The 22,593-nt window shown below is 54.8% G+C and overlaps 1 protein-coding gene across 3 annotated transcripts in view; it reads right to left on the bottom strand.

The window, feature by feature from the left end:
• The window catches only part of RNF144A (ring finger protein 144A), a 64,058-nt gene extending 41,487 nt beyond the window's left edge, over positions 1-22,571 (bottom strand). The window contains exons 1-2 of one of the 3 annotated variants that reach the window (XM_036224101.1): positions 22,514-22,566; positions 9,613-15,869 (exon numbers count right to left, since the gene is read on the bottom strand). In XM_036224101.1, the coding sequence (XP_036079994.1) occupies positions 11,600-12,631 (1,032 nt within the window). In that variant the 5' untranslated portion in view covers positions 12,632-15,869; positions 22,514-22,566 and the 3' untranslated portion in view covers positions 9,613-11,599. Of the gene's footprint in view, positions 1-9,612; positions 15,870-21,598; positions 22,039-22,513 lie in introns of those variants that run through there. The other 2 variants (XM_036224102.1, XM_016121083.2) reach the window with 2 other exon arrangements.
• Positions 22,572-22,593: the final 22 nt, after the last annotated feature.

Here is a 22,593-nt window from a genome sequence, read left to right as displayed (position 1 = left end):
GGAGCCGTGGGAGCCGTGTGGATTTTGTGCTCGCTCCGAATTTAACTAGTAGTTAAGTGTGCCGATTATAGCTGCAAACACGTCCTTCCAGCGTGTGGTCGCAGGGGTGGCTGGCTGGCAGCTTTGGAAATGCACGGCACAGAAATAGCGTGTGGTCTGGCCGCCAGGACCGGTCCCTCTGGGACCTCACACCGAGGAGGTGGCAAACACGGGGGACCAAACGAGGCTTTCTGTCACCACGTCCCTGTCACAAACACCAGACGTGCTTTCACATGGTCTGAGAGACCCCCGGGGAAGCCAGTCGCAGACCCCAGGACTGCACATCAAGGCGTGGACGCACGGCTGGCACACCGGGGTGACCCGAGCAAGACACCCAGACGTGACCTGGAGTAAGGGGAAACGTGCACATCGCCTCGTAGCCGACTGTCTTCCTAAGCGAGGGAAACGCTGCCTGGCTGGGGAAAGGAGCCGATGATCCTGTTCACCTAAGCTCTTGTTTCTGTTGTAATTGTTGGTGATTTACAGCTTGGTTACTGCTTCGTTTTTCGTTGTAAGAAACCCGCCAGTGTGCACGCTTTGATGTTTTCCAGAAAAGGATGTGTTTGGATAAGAGTAAAAGGGAAAATAAAATCTTCCACTGTCAAAAAAAAAAAAAAAATTAGGGTCAAGGACACCGCCCTGCCCCTCACAGGGTGGTCGAGGGGAGGGAGGAGGCAGGAGGGTGTAGAAGGGGCTGTGAGGGACTGAACTCTGGTCCAGCCACCAGCCAGAGTCCCCGGCGCTCCGGCGTCTCCCCCGCTGGAATGCGGGGCTGAAACGGAAAGAGCTTTGTGTGGGTTCTGGGGTTCCCCGACGTCACGTGGGGGCCACGAGACCCATCAGTGTCACCATGAAACGTTCAGGAGGACAGGGACTTCTGACCTTGCCCTAACAGGGCCTGGCACAGTGCCACCGACACCTAGTAAACACATTTGGTCATGAGACGTCCACGCCCCGGAGTGGCAAGTCGCTGAGGAACTCGTGGAACAAAGAGGTTTCTTTAAAAACATGCACCACCGACCTTTCTAATTTTTATCTTTTGTTCGGGGGCGGGGGTTGGGGAGGATGTTGTGAGTCTCTGTATAAATGCTGATATACTATAAAAATTAAAGATAAAATGAAATTATAGAATAAAAACCTAGACTACCATGGTGATGATAACCAATTTTAACATCGTGTTCTTCGTATATCTTTGTACAATATACAAAAGGAAAAATTAGAATAAGAAGACAAAGAAACGAAGATGAATTTTTTTAAAGAAAATAGTATAAAAATAATTGGGAGTAAAAAAATCCAAATTTACTAAAGATCATAAGACATAAATAAGTTAAATTTGATAGCCAAAAGAAAAACATGTTAAAATTTAATTTTAAAAAGACAGAGATACACATAAAACCACAAGACATTGGAAAGATTATAACGTAAAGGGTGGAGAAAGGTAACCGAGAAAATGCCTGCCAAAAGAAAGCTTTTGTCAGACAAAATAGGAGTAAAGCAAAAAGCGTAACTAGAGGAAGAGAAGGTGACTATATAACAACAACAAAAAAAGTCCAATCTACTCTGGAGCTATAATTCAATAATTCAAAGTTCGTATACATCAAATAGCTTCAAAATATAAACAAAAATGATACAGTTATTGAAAAAAATGACAAATACACCATCAGTGAAGAAATTCACTACACTGCTTAATATAACAAACAGAAAATTAGCAAAAATGTAGAAGATATGAAAAGCACTATTAACGATCTGAACGGACAATGTAAATCTCATAATTAAGCTGAGAATTCACGATCTTCTCAAAAATGCACAGAACATTTACAAAAACTGACATTACACAGGAACATAAAAAATAACCTTGTAAATTTCAAATAACTGGTATCGTATGGATCATGTATCCAGACGTCAATGCAATTAATATAGACATCGTGATGAAAAGATTCTCCAGGTTTGAAAACTATGAAAGACTGATCAATAACTAGTGGGTTTATAAGAAAATACAGAACTTTAAAAACGTGTAGAACTAAAAAGTGAGAATATTATTTAACAAAAACTATCAGATGCCATTAAAGCAGTACTGAGAGGAAAACTCATAATCTTAAATGCTAATATTAAAAAAGACAAAGTTAATGAGCTGTCTCTAGCTTAAGAAGTAAGAAAAGCAAGCGCAAAATTGACGCAAAGCAAGTATTCGGAAAAGACCTATGACATAAAAACAAAAATAAATAAAACACACAAAATAGAGTCAAAACAGTCAAAAGTATTTTTCTTTGAAAATAATAAGAAAACCAACACTCTCTAGTCAAGGAAAAGATATGGCCTAAATAAACTATATTTGTAGTGAAACAGATAGTAGAGATTGAAAACTAAATGAAAAATTTTATGATGTTTAACTCGAAATAGGGAACAAAGAACATACTCCTAGAAAAATACAATTTAAGAAAACTGACTCATAAAGAAATAGGAGTTCAAATAATTTCATAATCCTTGAAAAAACTGGATAGAAATCTTACGACCAGGAAAAATCACTAGATTTTGATTTTAGCTGAGTACTACCAAAGTTTTAAGAGCAGATAAATCATGCACAAAATCTTGCAAGGGATAGGGGAAAAAAAATATGGGAAAAAACTTCCCTCTAAACCAGACAAAAGCAGTTAAAGGAAAAATGCAGGCCAACCTCACTCATGAGTAAAGAAACAAAAATTTAAAACAAAATAAAAGCAAATAAAACCCAGATGTTCATCGGCTGTGCATTGAGGAAGGAAAAATAAAACATAAAGCAGACAAGCTACATTTATCCTAGGAGTACGAGAAAGTTTTCATACTGGAAAAATCCGTGCATTTAACATCACACACCAAGAGGAAAGCGAGAGACCATATGGTCATCAAAGGCTCCTGCCTTCAGTAAGATGCGACACGCATTTATGATTAAAATCATGACCCACAACTCTGCCAAACAGATACCTAAAGGGACTTCCTTAACCCGATAGGGTCATTTGAGGCAAAAAGTGACAGCAGACATCATTTGTGATTAAATGAGAACATTCCTCGTAAAAATCGGGAAGGGGGGAAGGGTGCCTTCTACCGCTGCATGAACACTGTACGTTCGAGTTGCCCTAACTCAAACAGGAGGACAAGGAGAGACGTATTTGAGAAATGAAAAGAAACAGGCAATACTTTACACTCACATACGGACTTTTACACGTGGGGGGATCTACAGACAACATAGTACAAGTACTAAAGGCTTAGCACAGTGGCCGAAAGCAAGATCAACGTACAAATGTCGATTATACTTCTCATGCTCCAGCAAAGAGGCCACCGCCTCCCCCGAACTGTGGCCCCGAGGGACGGACACACATCCGCCGGACGTAACTGGGACCACGGAGATGAGCAAGACTCATCTACGGAAGAGTGTAACCCTTCGCCAAAAGACACGTGTGAAGACAGACAGACAGACGGACAGCAACACGGTGTTAAAGGCAGAGGTCCACCACGGCAAAAAAAAAAAAAAAAAACAGTCAGTCCTTTCTAAATGACCTACAGGTTTAAGGCGATCCCAGCGAATTCCCAAGGGGTCTGCTTGCTGTTTTTATCATTGCTGGTGCTGCGTCATGAACTGACTCTGATATTTCCGTGAAGCCCCAGAACGGCCGGACTCGCCGCGGGAGACGGGGCGGGGCTCCGAGGCCGCGACCCGGTGACCGGGCGGCCGCGGCGCGGCCCCTGCGCCTGACACCTGGCGGGACCCCGGCCCCGCGGGTGCGGGGCGGCCTCCGCGCTGGCCTCCGCGCTGGCCTCCGCAGGACGCGGCCCCTTCCTCACGCCTTCGTTTGTTCTCTGTTCTACTGGAAACCTTTTGATTCTCTTAAAAAAAGAAAAAAAAAAAAAATGACCGCGAGACGCTTCCGGCAGGCGAGCCCCCTCCCGAAAGCTTAGGAAACATGGCTTTTCCCCATCTTGGCACACCGTGGACTCTCGACCTCCTGTTTCCCGTCGATCCTCACATTTGGTCCACCTGCTCAGGCCGTGGGGGGCCCACGGCATGCGCTTCACCCCGATTTTTCGAAACCCCGCATTGCAGGCTTTCCTCGGGGGTACCGGCGAAACGATTCGTGTCCCCGGCCTCCCCTTCACCTGGCAGCACAGTGCTGAACTTGGATCGGGCCAAGAGGGCCCAGAACGAAGAGACGACGTGCTGCGTGGTCACCTCGCCGGGCCCCCGCGTCCGGGCGCAGGCCCCCCGGAGACGCCGGCACCTCCCCTCTGCCCACAGCGGCCCCGCCCGGGAGAGGACTTCGCCCGACGCGCCCACGCTCTGCCAACAATGCATCGTATACTAGCAGGACCCCCGTACGGCTGGGCCCAGCTCCTGCTGGGGACCAAGACACCTTCGGAAACTCATAAAGCACCAGCCGACACCCCTTAAAGGGGTTCCTCCAAAACGCCAACATCCAGAGATGACCCCCACCCCCCGCCCACCGACCGCCTGCCCATCGGGGTCCCACGTGTCTTGCAATCGATCGTGAACAACGTTCTGAGACAAGACGCGGCCCAAGACGCCCCAGGCCTCCCTGACCCGCTGGTGCAGAGATCCACCTCCCAGGCGTCGCACCCAGAAAGGTCGCGTGAGATCCGGCCCCGGGGCCTCCTCGGTGTGCAGCGTCTCCACCCCGCACCCCTTCACGCGTCTTGACAAAGGCCCTCTCCGTCCTGGCGTTCTCGGCCGGGCAACGGGCAGAGCATCTGCACTCACGGAGGGGCCGCATCAGCTAGTGCTCCAGCAGCGCACAGGGAGGTGGGGGCTCACTCACAAACCACAGGGCAATATTCGAATGGCGGCCACCCCAGCTGCAGCGATCGGTGGTTACCCCATGCCTCCCTGGGCAGCTGGGCTGGGGCGCCAGGAGCCTGCGATCAGAGCCAAGCCCGTCTAAGGCTGCCCCTTCCTCTCTCTCTGAGCTGCGATAGGGGACAGGCCTTGGCCAGACCCTCCAGATTCCTACAGCCCCTCCCTCCTTGCAATCGGAGCATTCGCGTCCCAGGAACAAAACGTGCTCGGCCAGTGACACGCCCCACCCCCTCACTGCTGCGGGCCAGGGTGCTTCCCGACACCCCGTCTGCATCTGCGTGGTGCCCAGGTCCATCATGTGTGTGTGTGCGCACACACACACACGCACATGTGCACACATGCACACACACAAATGCACATGCGCATACAGAGACACGTGTGTGCACACATGCATCCGCACACATGCACACACATGTACACATACGTGTGTGCACACATGCACAAACACACGTGTGCACGCACGCACAGAGACTGCGTGTGTGCACACGCATGTGCGCACATGCGCACACATGCACACACGCGTGTGTGCACACAGACACGTGCACACACAGAGATGTGCGTGTGCGCACACACATGCACACGCACACACACACACGCACACGCACACCCTGGCCTCCGTTCCTCTTTCCCCAGGTCCCAGAGCGGACTGCAGCTGACCACTCCATTTCCTTTCCATTCCTAACCAGTCACTAACCTTTGAGGAACTAATGACCTAACTGCTGTGTGCACTTAGGCACGTCTGAGGCTCACAAGCGACTTCCGGGCAGGCAGGAAGGCACTGCTTCATTCCTATTAAAAAAAAAAAAAAAAAATCCGGGTTCTGAGAGTTCGCTGACTTTCCCACGCTCACCGGGGCAGGAAGTGGCAGAGCTGGGTCCCCAGCTGACCCCCGTCTCCCCGTGTGCCATGCCGCAGAGCCTCTCGCCCGCTCTGTGTGGCCCAAAGCGGAGATTTATGTGCTGCTGGCTGGCTTGGCTGCAGACAAAATAACTTCTAAAAGTACAAAGGCCGTTAGCACATTATTCAGTTGCCATCTAAAAATTACATAAGAATTTTAAATAGTTGCAAAAGACATAATTTCCGGCATATCGAAAATAATGTCTTTTTAAAGCCACAGCAGTCGGGAAAAAATGTGATTTGTAGTTATGCCCCTTATTTTTCTAAATTTGCATGAATAGCCAAAGCAATCCTGCGAAAGAAGGAGAAAGCTGAACACTTCCTAACTCCAAATGATGTTACAAAGCTACAGCTAAAAAAACAGTGCGGTACGGGCATAAAACAAACACACAGACCTATGAAACGTAATAGAGAGCCCAGAAATAAATTCATGTGTATATGGTCAATTAGTTTTCAACAAAGGCACCCAGAATATACACTGTGGGAAGGACGGTCCCTTCAATAAATGACGTTTGGAACACAGGACATCCACACGCAGAAGAATGAAACTGGACCCCCACCTTACACGACACTGAAAAATCAACTCTAACCAGATTACAAAGACTTGAAGATGAGACCTGAAACCATCGAAGTCCCAGAAGGAAGCGGGGAGTCGGCTCCTTGACACTGGTCTCGGCGACGACTGTTTGAATGAAGACGTCCCACGCAAAGGCCTCACAAACGAGCGGGAGTAAGCGGGACCGCATCGAATGACGCGGCTTCTGCGCAGCAGAGGAAAAGCCGTCCACAAAGCGAAAGTGTCTGCGAACCACCTCCCCGAAAGGGGTTCGTATCCGAAACATAGGAGGAGCTCGGGCAATTCGTGTGTGTGTGTGTGTGTGTGTGTGTGTGTGTGTGTGTAAAATTAAAAATGGGCAAAGACCTTAAATAGATGTGTTTCAAAGAAGACGTACAGGTCCAACACGCTCCTGAAAAGGTGCTCGCCGTCACTCATCACCAGGGAAACGCAAACCAAAACCACGGGGAGACGCCACCTCACACCTGTTAGGGTGTCTACAGCAAAAAGACGAGCGAGAGCGAAGGCTGGCGAGGGTCCGGAGAAAGGGGGTGCTCGTGCGCCGCTGGCGGGGCTGCCAACTGCCGCAGCCTCAGAACAGTAAAAGCAAAACTAGCCTGCAGAATGGCAAGCCCGCTCCGCGAATTCATCCACAGGAAACGCGGCCGTTACTCGCAGAGATGTCCGCGCGCCCACGGTCCTCTGCAGCGACGTTCTCGGTAGCCGAGGCGCGAATCCCACCCAGGTGCCCACCGACGACGAACGCATGAGGAAGAGCTGAGCTGCACAGACGGCGGTTATTATTCAGCCACTAGACAGGACGGGGCTCGAGGTGTTACGCCAAGGGAAACGGGCCACGCAGAGAGCGGCGGGTCCCGCATGCTGTCACCTCGAGGCGATACGCCAAGGGACACGAGCCACGCAGAGAGGGGCAGGTCCCGCATGCCGTCGCCTCCACGTGGACTCGCTGGACACTTCACGCCACGATCTTATTTGCCAATTACACCTCGATAAAGCTCAACAAGTACACAAACAAACAAACAAAAAAAAGAGGTTAATGAAACTACTTAGTATTCCTCAGAAATAAAAAAGATTTGAACCGTTTTCTCCTGAAGCTTGGGGATCTGTAGAGAAGTACCTCCCACGCATATCGACCCAGTTCGAGATCGGTTTTCTTCCAGTTCTTCGTTTTTGCATGTGTACTGATCGTACCCCCTTGCTCCCCTAAGCACACAGACGAGAATGGACAGCGTTTCGTGAAAATGAAACTCGGCTCTGAAGCTCCTCCACGGAGACGCCAAAAACCGCACAGAAACAAACAGTCAGTTTCAGCGATCAGCTGACCATTGAATCTGGAGGGGGACCCTCTGGGAACCGCTGGGGCTGCGGGGGAGGGGCACGGGGCTGTCAGTCACCCAGGCCCCAAACCTGGGGAAGTGCCCAATGGTGCTCATCACGCGCCCTCTCGGAAGGCGCCCTGCTTCCTTCCACCGGTGCCCCAGAAAGTGCTCGCAACGAGGATTACTATCAGGGCACCTTTCCGTTTAAATATCTTAATGCGTGATTTTATCATAACGATGCTTCGATTACGCTTGTCCACATTATTTGCACGTTTAGCTCATTCTAATGACTTGAGGCAAAGACAGTTCACTGTCAAACCCGTCAGCCGGAGACGGCCTTCCTATCAGAACAAGTTTCACCTCATCTTTAAATGCGAATAAGTGTGTGGCTAGATACTTGTTGAAACGCTGAGAAACGAGTTATGGGACACGCTCGTCAGATCGATTATTAAAATCAGTACAGTCAGGACTAAAACGAGATTGAGGTAACGGAGATGCGTCGTTCATTTTATAATAATTACGATGACCAGACTCTAACGGGTCCCTCGTCGCCGGTTAATAAAACGACGCTGAGTGTAGCTAAAGCGTTAGTCGTCGATGGCAGCGTGCGTGTGGGAGGAGGCGTGACATTTCTTCGGCTAACGCGGATGCGCGTGTCTCCGCGGCTCTGCCGGGCTTCGGGCGCGACCCAGAAAGCGCGGCGCGTCTCGAAGCAGAGGGGAACGATGCCTCAACGCCGGCGAGCCGCATGACGCGACTTGTCCTCTGACTCTTCTCACTGCTTCTCGTCCTCGCTACACGTCGGAACCACAGCGCCGACCAGCGACTTGGCCCGAGACACGTTCGTGTGTTCTCGTAAAATCCGTCCGGTTCTCCACCGGCCACACCCCCGCCCCACGCCGGACGGCGAGGGTCCAGCGCGAGGGGCCCCTCTCTGCTCGGCCAAAGGAGAATTCAGTTCTTGACCTACTGTGTGCCTTTGATCCTGCAGCTGAGCTGTCTAGAGAATCACATTGACCCCGCTGCTTGGCCACGAGCTGCTAGTGCTGCCGGGGGACCCCTCTGCACCTCCCTCTTCCTAGGGACATCTTCCTCCTTCGCTGTCCCCCAAAACTTCCCATCCACACCCACCCCCCTGCCCGCCACACACACACAGCATCTCAGCCGGCGACTTCGTTTCCTATTTCACACAGAAAACAGAAGCGAGAAGAACCGCAGGCTGCTCCCGCGGGCGCCAGCGCCCCGGCACCCACGTGCCCGTCACGGTCCGACCCCCCAGCAGCCCCTGTGCCCTCCCAGCGCCCACGACGCCAGCGTCACCCATCTCAGTGGGTGACGGGACCCGCAAGGTCGGCACGAAGAGATGTCTGAGACGCGGCAGCAAATAAGGAGGCCCAGCGCACACAGCTCGGGCAGCCCGACTCGTGGATGCGAGTTTGAGGCGATCGCGCGCGCACCTAACTTTTCTAGGAGGACGTAAAGCGAAGACTATCGATAACCGCTTTAGGCTGAAGGGAATTCTGCTCTTCATTTTACTCCTTATTGAGCTGGTTTTCTTTACCTTCTGCATTTATAACTCTAAACTTCTGGAGCCGAAGATTTTTGATGTACTATACCACCCAGGAGAGAGAAGAGAGAATACACATCGAGAGAAAGTAGCTATTTTACTTTGGCCTCACACCAAAAAGAGCATCTACATCCCACGTACTGCAAACTCTGAATTAAAACCCCACTAAAAGGCCCCGTGGCTTTGCCTCCGGGCTCCCTGCGGCAGCCCCTCAGGGCGGGGCACGCCCCCCTCCTTCCTGCCTCTCTCCGACTTGGTGCCCGCCAGCCATCAGCAGAACCCTGCTCCCAAAGAGAGACCCTCCCACCTACCTGGAACTCCTTACGGGCACACGAACGGGACCCCGAGGCAACCCTGCTGCTGCTGCTCCCCAGCCTATCGACTTCCAAATCGAGAATCGTCCTTTAGCTACTGACGAACTTGCAAGTCACTGCCTTAAAACTCAGTGAGCTCTGGGCACGTCCAGCAAGGCAGCCATGAGTGGACGTTTTCGGCTGTGCGATTCGTTCGGCGTTAACGTGAATGGCCGTCTTGTCCGGCTTCCATAAAGCCACCTCTGTTTAGACACTGCAGACTACCGGTTGTCACCCTGGGAGACGGGGCTCCACAGTCAGCCGCTCAGATTTGTCCTGCAGTTAGCTAGTTCGCATTTGTCCTCTCTGGGGGAAAATAAAACCCATTCTCCAGCAATGGAGTTGTCTGTCAAATTACCGCTCTGGAACAAATTGATTGGCTTATTGACTATCAATTAATTACATGAGATTTTTTTTTTTTAATTCTCTTGTCATAAAAGGCATTTGGCTAATTCCACCATCATTTCCGACTCTAAGAGATGACTCACAAAATGAAGTTGGTTCTTAGGCTCGAAACCTGTTCAGAAAGAACACACTGATTTACCCAACTGGACCCCGAACGAGGAACCAAGTGAGAAGCTCTTCGGAGTAGAGGCACGCCCCGGGGGAGAAAGTGTATTTAGCATGGGAAGATAAAACGTACCCCGACTTTAAAGAACTTAGAAATCAATTCCTTTGACTATGTAGTTTGGAAAAGGAATCGTGTAGATTTTTATGTGCTAAGGGGAAAAAATCCCCAATTTAAGTTGAAAAAAAGCAACATGCGGTAGTTTCCCTTACAAAGGGAGGTGAGGGGGTTGCGAGTCTCTGTGAGACACTGAGCAGATGCCCGTGAGACGCGGTGAGCAGATGCCCCCCCGAAGACCGAGGCCTGGGCAGGGGGCTAACGGCCGGGTCTTGTCACAGTGCCCGCACTCTTCGACTTTTGCATTTTTAATGTACTATATGCTTTTCCATTGAGGTGACATTCACATCACATTGAATTAACCATTTTAAAGTTAACAATTCTGTGGCGTTTGGTATTCCCCAATGTTGTGCAACCGGCTCCTCCACCTGATTCCCAAACACCTGCATCGCCCCAAAATAAAGCCCACGCCCCGCGACACGGCTCTTCCCCCCTCCCCTCTGCCTGGCCCCTCGCGAGCGGCAACCTGCTGTAGGTCTCTCCTGTTTTACCTATTCTGGATATTTTTTGTAAATGGAATAATACCATAAGTGGCCTTTTGTGTCTGACTTCTTCCGTACTTGATTTTTAAAACTAAAATCCATATAAAACATTTCCTGGAAAAATTCTATCCATGTAACTCATTACATTTTTTTTTTTTCAAAAATGTCTGATTGCCTAATATCGGTAAACCAATTATCATGCCCCACAGATGACAGAAAAATGAAACGATCCATGCAAAGATTATCCAGATAATTCTTTTCTGCTCAGTAGGGCAAAAAGGAGTCAGCCGAAAGAAAATGTTGACCACCCGAACTATACAGAACACCTTTCCGGGGATTGCGAGTGATTTAGAAGAAGGAACAGAACGTCAGCTTCAGAGCCAGGAGGAGGTAGGAGCTTCGTTACGTTCCGTGCTAAGCTCCAAAGTCGAGGTCGAGACCCACAGGACGGCCCAGCCGCACGCTGCGGTCCTGAGAGCCCTGTCGCCATCGGCGCCCGCGCCACGCCCACGGCCGGCGCCGTCGCGTCACTGGCTGGCGAGGGGACAAAGGAGCGGGAGGCGGGAGGGCCCACGTGGGGGCCGGCGGGAGGGCGGAGGCTCGCGGCTCCGGCTGCAGCACGTCAACGGCCGGGGGCGGTCAGTCACCCTCACAAGAAGAGGCTGGACCAGCCGACGACCCGCCACTTCTTTGAACCATCGGGACGCTGAGGCCACAGGGCGAACCGATCCCCTAACGCCTGGAGAGAGGTGACATCGGAGAGTCGCAGCTCAGATCCTCTCGCCCGGAGGAGAACCTGCTGGGGCCGGGACCGACGGCAGTTTTCCTGGGCTGCTAGAGGCTGGGTTTGCGCGAGCTTCGAGTGAAAAGCAAAATTCCAGGGCCCGCCGCCTGGAGGGAGCCGCACACGTTTGGGGGTCTGCCCTCCGGGACCCCCACGCCCCCACGACGGTCTCGCAGGGAAAAGTCCAGAAAATTCCAGCCGCTGCTCGGCACAAGGAAAGAACAACCAGTTGAAACCCCCCCGGGCGGTCTCTGTAACAAAGGCCCCCTCTTCAGACCTCCGCTAACCCGGGCACGACCCCACCCAGCCTCCCCGTGTCCCCTAAGGAGGGGCGAACACGGCCCAGGCCCTCGGGCCTGCTCGGGACAGGGGTTCAACCCTGAGCCCGTGGAGTCAGGACCCGCGAGCGGTTCCCGCCGTGAGACCGCGACCGGCAGCGGGACGAGCCCGTGAAGCAGGCGCGACCCAAGGACACGCTCCCCGGCGGCGGAGCCCGCGGGCAGGGGGCAGGGGAGGCCCCTCCGGCATCCGAGACCCCCGGCAGCCCCAGCGTCGCACACGCAGCTCAGCTCGGCTCCCGGCCGGGCCGACACGGAGCCCCGCACGGAAGGCCGAGCCCTCGCTCCCTCCAGCACGTGCATCGGGCCCGGCTCCCGACGGCGGCAACGAGGGGGAGGCGAAGGGCGAGGGAACCCGGGCCGCGAGCCAGAGCGCGCGCGAAGCCACGCTCGGGTGTGCCGCGGTCTGTGGAACGAGCAGACGGGAGCTAAAATGACGGCGAGTCGGACGTCGGGGGTCCTAACGGACGAAGGAGAAAATAAGGCAAGAGTGAACGGCTCACATAGCAGAGAGATGGGGTTTTTGAAAAATAAAGGGAAATGCCAAAATGAAAACACCGTAACGAAGAATGCCTGCGTCAGGTTCCCCCACAGACGGGGGAAGCCAAGGGCAGAGTCAGTGAGGCTCGCGGGAGGCCAATGGGAAGTTCTCAAAATAAATACAAACAGAAACAACAACGACAACAAACCAGAACGCCACATCCAAGAGCTATAGGATGGTTTCAAAATGCGCGGCACATGCATGATTGGAAAACCAGGAGACGACAGAGCAGAAAAAAATATGTATTTGAAGCCAGAATGGCCGAGAATTTTCCAAAATCAATGACGGATGCCAAAACCACAGATTCAGGAAGGTCGTAGAACATCCGGCAGGATAAATACCAAACGTGTGCACCCAGACGGACTACAGTCAGCTGAGAAAAGAGAAAGCGAGAATTTTGAAAATAGTCGGGACAGGCGGGCGGAGGGGGCAGGGGGTGGCAGTCACCCTACGGACAGAGAAGTGAGAAGGGCTGGCTTCGACGTCCCTTCAGAAACCACAGGAGCAAACGAGAGGGAAGTGAAACTTTCGCAGCACCGAAAGGAAAATGCCACCAACCTGAAGTTCTATTTCCAGCGAAACTCTCCCCCAAAACGAAAGAGAAATAAACACTTTGTCAGATCAGCAGCGATTGAGAGGCTCTGTCGCCGGTTGCTCTGCCTTGCGAGAAATGTTAAAAATTTTTCATAGAGAAGGAAAGTTACGTGTCGGAAACTCGGATCAACATAAACGCAGGGAGGGAATTAAAGAAGGAATATATGAAAATAAAAATAAAATGCTATTCTTCTTATTCTTAATTGATCGAAAAGAAAATTGCTAAAAGAAATAATAACTACTGGGCGACGATAATGGAAAATAATGACAGCAATATCATCGGAGAAGGAAGAGAAGAATCGGGAATCCTCTGCTATAAGATACCATTACTACATGTCGAATGGCATAGTGTTATTTGAAATTAGATTTTATTTAGCTTAAAAATAGAAATTGCGAATTCTAGGGCAACCACTAAAAATGTTGAAAATAAATATGATATGCTAATAGAATAAATAAAATGAGATGATATATAATACTCAGAACCGGGGAGATCAGCAAAAGAGGAAGGGAAAAAAATAAAGAATAGATGTAATGAATGGAAAACAACTCTAAACACGGTAGGTATCGATCCAACTAGATCCATAATCACTTTAAATGCGAATAGTTTAAAGATAGCAGTTAAAATACAGATGTTTTCAGAGTGGATAAAAACACGAGACTCAACAATATGTTGTCTCCAGAAACACACTTTAAATAACAAAGACTCAGGTTAAGCGACGGAGACCGAACAGGCCATGCTGAGACTAATCGAAGGAAAGCTGGGTTTGCTCTGTTAACTGCAGACAGAACGGATTTCAGAAGAAGGAAAGTCGTCAGGGATAAAGAGAGGCACCGCAAAGCGAGAAAAGCGCCAAGAAGACGTAACAATACGGAACAGGAATGCGCCTAACGACAGAGCGTCACGGTTCGTGGAGCGCACGCGGACAAACCTGCGGGGAGAATCGGACACACCCCCCTCAACGCCGAGGGCTTCGCTGCTCCTCTCAGTGACTGGCAGGTGCGGACAGCGGAAAATCAGCAAAGGCACAGTCGGGTGAACGGCACCAAGAACCGACCCGACTCGACACAGAGCGTCCCGTCCGGTAACAGTGGCAGACGCATCCCTCTAGCTCGCATGCAACATGCTAGGCCAGAAAACACGGCTTAACCCGTAACGAAACGAAAAAGAAATCACACTTAGCGTGCTTTCCCCATCAAAATGGGATGAAACCAGGCGTCGATGACAGGAAGACGACTGGAAAATCCCCAAACGCCTAGAGATTAAACAGCACACTTCCAAATAGCCCAGGGGCCGAAGGCGAAGCCTCGTGAGAGCCTGAGGAGCACTGAGAAGTGAACGGAAGTAAAAGTACGGCTCGTCGAAACGAGCACGAGGCAGCAAGCGCGGTGCTCCCGGGGGCATCCGGAGATTTAAGTGCGTGCATTAGAAAAGAAGAAAGATCTAGAGTCGATGCTCCGAGCTTCCTCTTTAGGAAACCAGAGGGAGAGGAGCGAGTCAGGCCTAAAGCGAGTGGAAGAAAAGACGTAACGAACCCGAAGCAGGGGTCCAGGAAACCACACGCGGGAGAACCGCCGAGAGCCGCGACGGCGTCTACAGCTGGGTCTTCGCCCGATCGGTGAGATCGATCGGCGTCAACTCGGGCTGAGCCGTGGAGGCGACGACGGGAACATAAAACCTGCGCGGTGTGAGCTTTCCGGAAAACGATGAATGGCTAACCTCGGCCCCCGGCCAGGCATCCGCCACGTCTACCAGCAGCGCCCCGGTTGGCCGGCGTTCTCCCCGAAAGCCTGAAGCAGAACCGCGGTGGAACGAGGAAAACAGGGAGGGGGAACCGCCCGTTTCGCCAAGGGAGGACGTCCTGCCTCGGGCCGAAAAGCGAGGGGAGATGGGAACGGCCTTGGGGGGCCTCGTACTTCACCTGCATGGGGACCAGGAGGGCAGCGTGTCACTGGGCAGAAGGGACGTGTTCTCGGGGCGGAGGCTGAGCGTGTCCGGCAGTGTCTGTCTAAGTTCCCGGAGCTCTCACCACTTCCGCGCCCTGCACGCCTGGTCTGCACACCTGGTCTGCACACCTGGCTGCCCCCCCCCCCCGCCCCCCGTGGGACTCCGCGGGGCGACTTGCGAACCTGCCGTCTGCACGGGATTAAATGTTTTTCTTTAAATGTTCTTTTTTACGGTTTCTTTAATCCTCAGAGGAGCCTGGAAAAAGAAGGAACCCTACGACTATGCTCTCTCTCTTTTTTTTTAATTTTTATTTTTCAATTAGAGTTGACAGCCAACGTTATTTGATATTTTTATTTTCAATTAGAGTTGCCAGCCAACATTATTTGATATGAGTTTCAAGGGTACAGCACGGTGGGTAGACGTTTATGTGATTTACAAAGTGCTCCCCCGATCAGTCTAGTTCCACCCAGAACTACATATAGTTACTACGACATCATGGACTCGATTCCCTCTGCCGCACTTTGCTTTTTAGATGAATAAAAAGGGGGCGTTCACGGAGAGCGCACGGCCTTGGCGGAAGCCTCAGACGGGATGTGGCAGGGCCGGCAGTCCCCACCCCTTTGATCTCCGGGCATCAGGCCCCTGGGCTACGCGCGAGGTGACCTGCGCTTCTCGGGGCCACGCTGTCACGGTTCCGACAATAACCTCACTGCTCAGACGTTCAGGGGTATGACAGAAACGCCAGCCTGGAAGAACGCCCCTTCGGGAAACACGCTGCCTCTTTTGGCTTCGCTTCGCTTTGCTTTGTGTATCGATAAGGGGGGCTTTCTCTTGGCGCATTACTCAGCCCTCTCCGAGCCCCCTGCAGCAAAACATGCTCTTGAGATCCGGGGTTCATCTATCTGTTGAAATATAAGTGTGTCGTATACGCGATATTAAAATGTGTGTGTGTTGGGAGGCCAAATTTACAATTAAAACTTTCCAACTAAAGGCATTTATTTCACTATAAAATGAAATATACCCACAATAAAAATAAATAAATAAAAAACAAATATAGGACAGTCACAATCCTTATGAGTTATGGTTCCCTTCTTCTGCATATTTTCCATGTTTGTACATGAACCGCACACATAATTCAGTCTCATAATCGTTTTTACTTAGTGATATACCATAAGCATGTCCCCATGTCCACAATCTCTAAAAACCTAATCTAATTACAGCTTAATATTAATTTAACCACATTTAGATGTTTTCCATTGGAGGCTATGATTAAAAAAAAAAAAGGTGAAGAGGCATTTGTGCAGAAAGCATTTATTTTCCTCCGCATTGAGTATCACTTCCTTGAGCCTGATTCCCAAGAGCAACTGTCTGATGTAATCACACATTTGCAAAGAAAAATCCTGCCTTTACCCTAAAGCCAGCCCCTCCCCCGGAGGCCTGGACAGTCCTCCCTCCCGGTGTGACATGATTTACATGTAAATGCTTCCCGCTCTGCAGCGGAGGCCACTTCGGTCATGGTCACCTTAGCAAAGGCTCCTTGTCCCAGTTTCGCTTAGAAGAGAATGGTAAATAATTATTTCACGTTCATCAAGAACGCCTTTATCTGGCCACCCGAAGCATGTGTGAGCACATGGTGATACTGAGCGTAAGGGGACTGAGTTCCAGACCGACAGTGTGGGGCCGATAACAGAACCGCGCCAGGGAGCTCCAAGGAGAACCGAGCGAAAAGCATGCGTCTTCCGGGGTTATTTTCATTAGCAGCTCGGCTCAGGGTCTGTGCCATTGGGGGTCAGTTCATCGACGTCAGTGGTTTAAAAAAAAAAAAACCCATACGGCGGCATTCCAGAAAAACGAAAACATAAATATTGAGGCAGGATCTTAACGATCTTTTTTTTTTTTTTTTTAAATGTATTAAGTCCAGTTGAAGGTCTGCCACACCAGAGCTGGCTGTCCTGGGTCCTGTGCTGGGGACCGAAAATGAGAGAGAGACGCGCCTTTCCTCCAGGCGCCCAGGGAGAGTGACTGCGGCTCCTCTCTACTGCCGGGCGGAGCAGGAAAGAAGACAGAGCAGGGAGGTCCTCGGCAACTCGGGGGGCTCCCTCCAGCCGCCTCCCAGGCACCACGCCACGCACTGAAACGCGCTCACTCCAGATGAAAAACAATTTCCATGTACCTGAGCCTTGAGTTCCAGATGCCTAAACGACCTTCACGTTTTATTGACGTTGTGTGACACAGGATGACGTCAATTCTAATGGTGTTTTTTTTGTTTTTTGTTTTTTTTATTCTTTGGAGTTGATACTTGTTCCAGGATTTTAAAATATTAAATGTGCAAAGCTGGTAGGCCTAGGAGCCATGCCCACGGGTCCAGAGAGAAAAAAGGGTGCGGACTCAATGTCACCCACAAAACGCCAGCGCAGCTCGGGGACGCGAGGCGGCCTGCAGGAGCCGGGCGGAGCGCACGGGAAGAGACAGCGGGAACCCGGGTGACCTGCAGAGAAGGCGCAGCGCGGCTTCGGGGGCAGCCGAGGCGAGGCCGGGATGCGGGGACGCGGGGCAGTGTCGGCTGCCAGCGGGGAAGGCGTCCGGCCGCGGAGGACGGGCCGGAGAATGCCCAGGCCAGAAAAGCCGCACGTCTCCAAGGGGCGGAAGAAAACTCCTGGGCAGCTGGGAACGTGGAAACGCGCGTGGCGGGGGGGGGGGGGGGGGAGGGGGCGGGGGTCAGCTGGGGGGGCCCGGGCCAAGGGCTCGGCGCCGCAGGTGCCGCGTCTTCGTCCTCTAGCACGAAGCTGGGACATGGGACATGCCAGGCGCAGGCGGCAGAATTCACGAAGAGCAGCGGCATCGAGGGGCGGCTTCCCCCGACCGGCCTGCGCCGGGCGCCGGCCACGTGGAAGAGACGGTGTGCGTCTCCCCGGTTTGTGCCGCAGGGAGGCGGGGGGGATGCCTTGTTCAAGGGCGAACACTGTGGAAGCGGCAAGAGAGACAGGTGGACACAGAGGGACATCAGGAGGGCCCGGCGCCATGACCTGACGCGGAGCTGCGAGTCGGGCTGGGTTTCAGCAGCCGCGGAGCTGGGCGAGAAAACGTGTCACGTCACCTAACCCAAGCCCCGCATCGTACACGTTAAAAAATAAAACAAAACAAGTCCAAGGACTCCCGCAGCTGAATTGAGACTGAAGCGAGCTGAATCAGTTCAGTCCCGATCATACAGGCCACAGAGAAGAGGGAGCCCCAATGGGCCGTGTCGGGGAGCTCGGAACCTCAAGACGTGAAGTGGGGACCGTCAGGTGACCGTGCCAGCACGGCACAAACCAGGGAGACGCACGCGACTGCTCGGCCCACCTCTGCTGGCCGTGCCAAGTCCCGGGGTGGCCAGACCCTTGGGAGAGCACTACACCTGTCGGCCACAAAAGAGAGACCGTCTCCCAGGTCCCTCCAGGTCATCGGTCCCAAGAAATATGGGAGCCACCTATGCAATTTAAAATTTTCTGGCATCCTCATTAATTTAAAAAATAAATAAATAAAAATAAGCAAGGGAAATGAATGTGAGCGGCATACTTTACCTGACCCCACACAGAACAAGCCGAAATCACTGCGACATGGCATCGCGGTAAAAGCTCTGAGATAGTTTACACTGTTTTCCGCACTGGGTCTTGGGGACTAAGGTGCCCGGCCCACCTGGGCCTGGCTGCAGTTCAAGGACAGGAGCCACCCCCTGGGCAGCCCGGCTCCCCTGGCGGCCCCCCAGGGCCTGCCCCGGGGCGAGTCCTGCCCTCTGCAGATAACCGCAGTCCTTGAGCGGGCAGCCTTATCTCTCAGGCCGGCAGGACACGGCCAAGGCCTCCGGCTAGCAGGGCGGATCCAACTGGAGAGAAGCCGGCCCGCAGCACTGGCCAGGGACAGGAGAAAACGAGGTCACTGCCAAGGAAGCAGGGCTTCGGGCCAAAGGAGAAAGAGTCCCAGGAGCGATTAAAGTATTAGCAGATAAGAGCTGCTCCCCCCCCCGCCCCCACCACCCCCCGCGAGGGACGAGCGCAGCCACGGGAGACCGAACCGAGCGCATTCTTCCCGAGCCACGTTCGCACGTGCACCGTCCCCAGCCCAGGACCTGGCGGAGGGCGGAGGGCGGAGGGCGGAGGTCCGCGGGCATTTACTCAGCGCGTCAGGAAGCTCGCCCGTGGAATCCCGAGCTGCTCCGCCAACGGGAGAAGCGAGGTGCGAGCAGCGCCCCTGGGCGAGGAGGGGTTCCTTCCCCTGCGCCCCGACGGGCTGCTCGCCCCAAGGTGAGGCTGCAGTTCACACGGTTCCAAAAGCGTGACGGACGAACCCCTGTCCTGCTGTGTGCAGAGCACGGTGCCCTCTCTTGTTCTAGAAAGACCCGCCAGCTCCTTCCCCTTCCCCTTCCCACATCCTCATTGTCACCACGCAGCCCTTAATCTGCCCCGAGCCCCCAGCACGGAAAAGGTTTTGCCAAATGAGCAAATAAATGCACGAAAGCAAGAACGAATGGATGAGGCTGTTTCTGGATCGAACGTCTCCGGAGGGAAAAGCAGCCTGTTCAGCTCCATGAATGTTGATCAAGCACCTACTATGTGCCAAGGGACACAGAAACGAACAGGACAGGACCGCGATTCTCTGGCCCTCACGAAAGCACCAAACGCCGACGGAAGGGGCAGGTGGTCTCGCCGGCCCGTCGCTGGCCGGCCGACGTGCGTCTCGCGTGCAGAGACCGAGCGCAGAGAGACGGCCCCTCGCCCGGCGCCCGGCTCGCGGCAGGCTAGGGGAAGCCGGCGAGGCGCTCCGTGGTCGGCTGTGGCCACCTTTAAGCGCAGCGTTCGGCGACGGTGGCCCCCAGCGCGGACCGACCCTGCTGCGGAAGCGCTCGGCACCCCGCATTTCCCTTCCTGGGCCCTGGAAATCTGTGAGGCCGACACCTCAGTCTCACAGTTGGAGGAAGTGGGCTGTGCCCCACGGGCGCGTAGCTGGGTCACCGTTGTACCTGCCCTGCCCCTCGGCCCTCCCCCCCCCAGCAGGTGTGCAAACAGTTGCTTCCAATTAATTTCTTCGTCTAATTAAGAAAAGGTGTTCATGTGTCTCAGTAACGGGCACAGAGGACGGAGGAGGCCGGGACTGGAAATGACAGCCTCAGATGGCTGTCCTAGGCCTAGAGGAAGTCACCTTCCACGTGGTCCTTGGACGCTGCCCACAGCGACTGTGGAGGTGCGTCGTCCTCAGAGGCTTCCTGCTCTGTCCCTGGCCGCTGGGCCGCCTCTGCTCGCCCCCACCCAGGAAGCAGGGGGTCCTTGCTTGGCCAGATGCCCTGGAAGTCTGAGGGACAAACGTCATCCCGAGTGGACACACTCCCATCCTCTCCAGCTAGGTGCCAGGCCGGCCAGCCACGGCCCTCTGTGTGGCTGGGGTCTATGACCTCTGCTCTGAGTCTACAGCCACCTCATGGTCACAATGCGGGCTAAGCCCGGCATCCGTGACGACCATCTTGCTCTGTGCCCTCCAGCCGAGGACAGGGGCCTCGTCCCGTGCATACCGCAGGGAAAGGCACCCAAGAGAAATGTGGGAACCCCGGCGGGGACCAGGCACCGGGGCTGCCAGCGTCCGGCCCGGCCCTTCACCCGGGGACGTGAGCAGCGTCAACAGAACGGTGTGCGAGGTCCCTTCCACGTCCCACAGCACAGAGAGGCGCGGCACGCGGTGAGGACCTGGGCACACGGCTCGCACCACCCACCCCGGGCGCTGGGCGCGTTACGGAACGCGTGAATCTGAACGTTTCAGCCTCTCTCGGGCGCCCGCGTCAGGCACTGGCTGGCTGCAGCCCTGCCCACCGCCGGGGCGGCCCCCTCCACCCCCCCTGCCCCGGTCCCTCCCAAGGCCGCCGACACTGGATTTGGGGCCCCCCTGAACACAAACGGCCACATTCCCACTGTGCTGGGTCTGGATATTGTCCAGGCCGTTGAAGTTACGTTATTTGCCTCTCATTTTCTCACGAGGACCCCAGTCTATGCCTGACCCTCCGGTGATAACAGCACAGGTTGGGGGGGGGGGCTATTCTAAAGCCCGCACTGGGCCCTGCCCCTCCCCTCAGCCCTGCCTCCTCCCCCAAAGCAGCGCTCAGCCCACACACCCCCCCCTTCAGGACCCAGCCCATGGCCTAGAACTCAAATGTGTCATGATCTGTCCCCATCAGACCTCTCTGGTCACAATCCCTTTGCACGCTAAAAAAAAAAAAAATAATAAAACAAAAATTAAAAAGGGACTAGAAAACTGAAGAAGACCAGGTCCCTATCAGCAGTGCTGGCGAAGGGGCCCGGACCGCAGAGCATCTGGCGCAGGTCCCAAGGGACCGCTCCCTGACCCTCGCCTGGAATTCCCGGCCCTCTTCCCCTGCCCGGCGGATCTCTCTGGCCAGGGGCTTGGGCCCGCCCCACCTTCGGGCCCCCACCCGCACGCAGCCGCCCCGGCCCTGCCTCGGCGTCCTGGAAACGCCCAGGCGCACAGCCACGTGCGCCCCCCACTTCCCGCCTGGCGCTTACGAACACGCGGTGTCCCCCGCCCGCCTCGCCCCCAGGACGCAGCACCCGTCAGTCACCCCGCCAGTCACCGGCCGTGTCCTCACCAGACCCGCCGGCCCCTCTCCCAGGAAAGAGCTCCCTCCAGGACTGTTAAAAGCGGGGCGTGGGGGCGCAGGGACCACACCCCCTCCCCCGGGGCGGGGGAGCTCCCATGGGGCCTGGGCTGCCTCGCCCCGCCTGCCACCTGGCACAGGCCAGCACGGATGTTTTCGGTTGAACGGACATTTTTTTTCTTTCATTTTTCAATTCCCTGGGGGGGGGGGCGGGGGGGGGTGGAGAACAGACTAGGGGCTGGAAGGGGGGCGCGGGGTGGAGAGAGACAGGACGAGAGGCCACTTGTGGGGTGGCCGTCCCCAGCCCTCCCCATGGAGATCATTAGGGTACAAGAAGCGACCCGGGGATGTCGGCTTGCGCGAGCCACCGGGCTGGGCGCGGAGGCCGGTGCGGGCAGCGGCCACGGGGGCGCGAGGGTGGAGTGGGGGGTCCCGCGGGAGCCCCCGGCGCGCCCCTCGGCTGCGGGAGGCTTGGCCGCGGTGCTGCGGGCGCAGGGATGTGCAGAGCGGAGGACGCTGGCGCCCCGCGCACTCCCGCCGGGCGGCCCCCCCCGCCCCGCGCGCCCCGGCGGGCGCCCCCCGGCCCAGGTCGCCCGCGGCCTGCTGGCGCGCCCCGCGCAGGGGCCACTGCGGCGCCGCCGGAGCACGGGGCGCAGCGCGCAGACCCGCGCGCGGGCGGGGCGGGGGCGCCGGGGTGCCCCAGCATCCGGGGGGCAGGCCGCCGCCAGGGGGGCGCCCCCGGCGCGGAGCCGGCCCGGCGGCGCGGCGTACGCCACCCGGGACGCGGGCCGGGCCGGGCCGGCGCGGGGAGAGGCCGAGGCCGGCGCCGCACGGCCCCCCGCCTGCGCGCCCCGCGGCTGCGCCCCCCGCGGAGACGCCGACACAAAGGCGCCGCGCGTCACCCACCTGGTCCGCGCGCTCCGGGCTCCGCGGGCCGCCGCTCCTGCTCGGCCGCGGCGGGGCTCCCACGCCGCCGCGCCCGCCGT

This window comes from Rousettus aegyptiacus, unplaced genomic scaffold (genome assembly GCF_014176215.1).
Source record: "Rousettus aegyptiacus isolate mRouAeg1 unplaced genomic scaffold, mRouAeg1.p scaffold_m13_p_7, whole genome shotgun sequence".
Taxonomy (NCBI): Eukaryota; Metazoa; Chordata; class Mammalia; order Chiroptera; family Pteropodidae; genus Rousettus; species Rousettus aegyptiacus.
The sequence above is the reverse complement of the archived record's forward strand: the minus strand, read 5'-3'. Positions and strand labels throughout refer to the sequence as shown.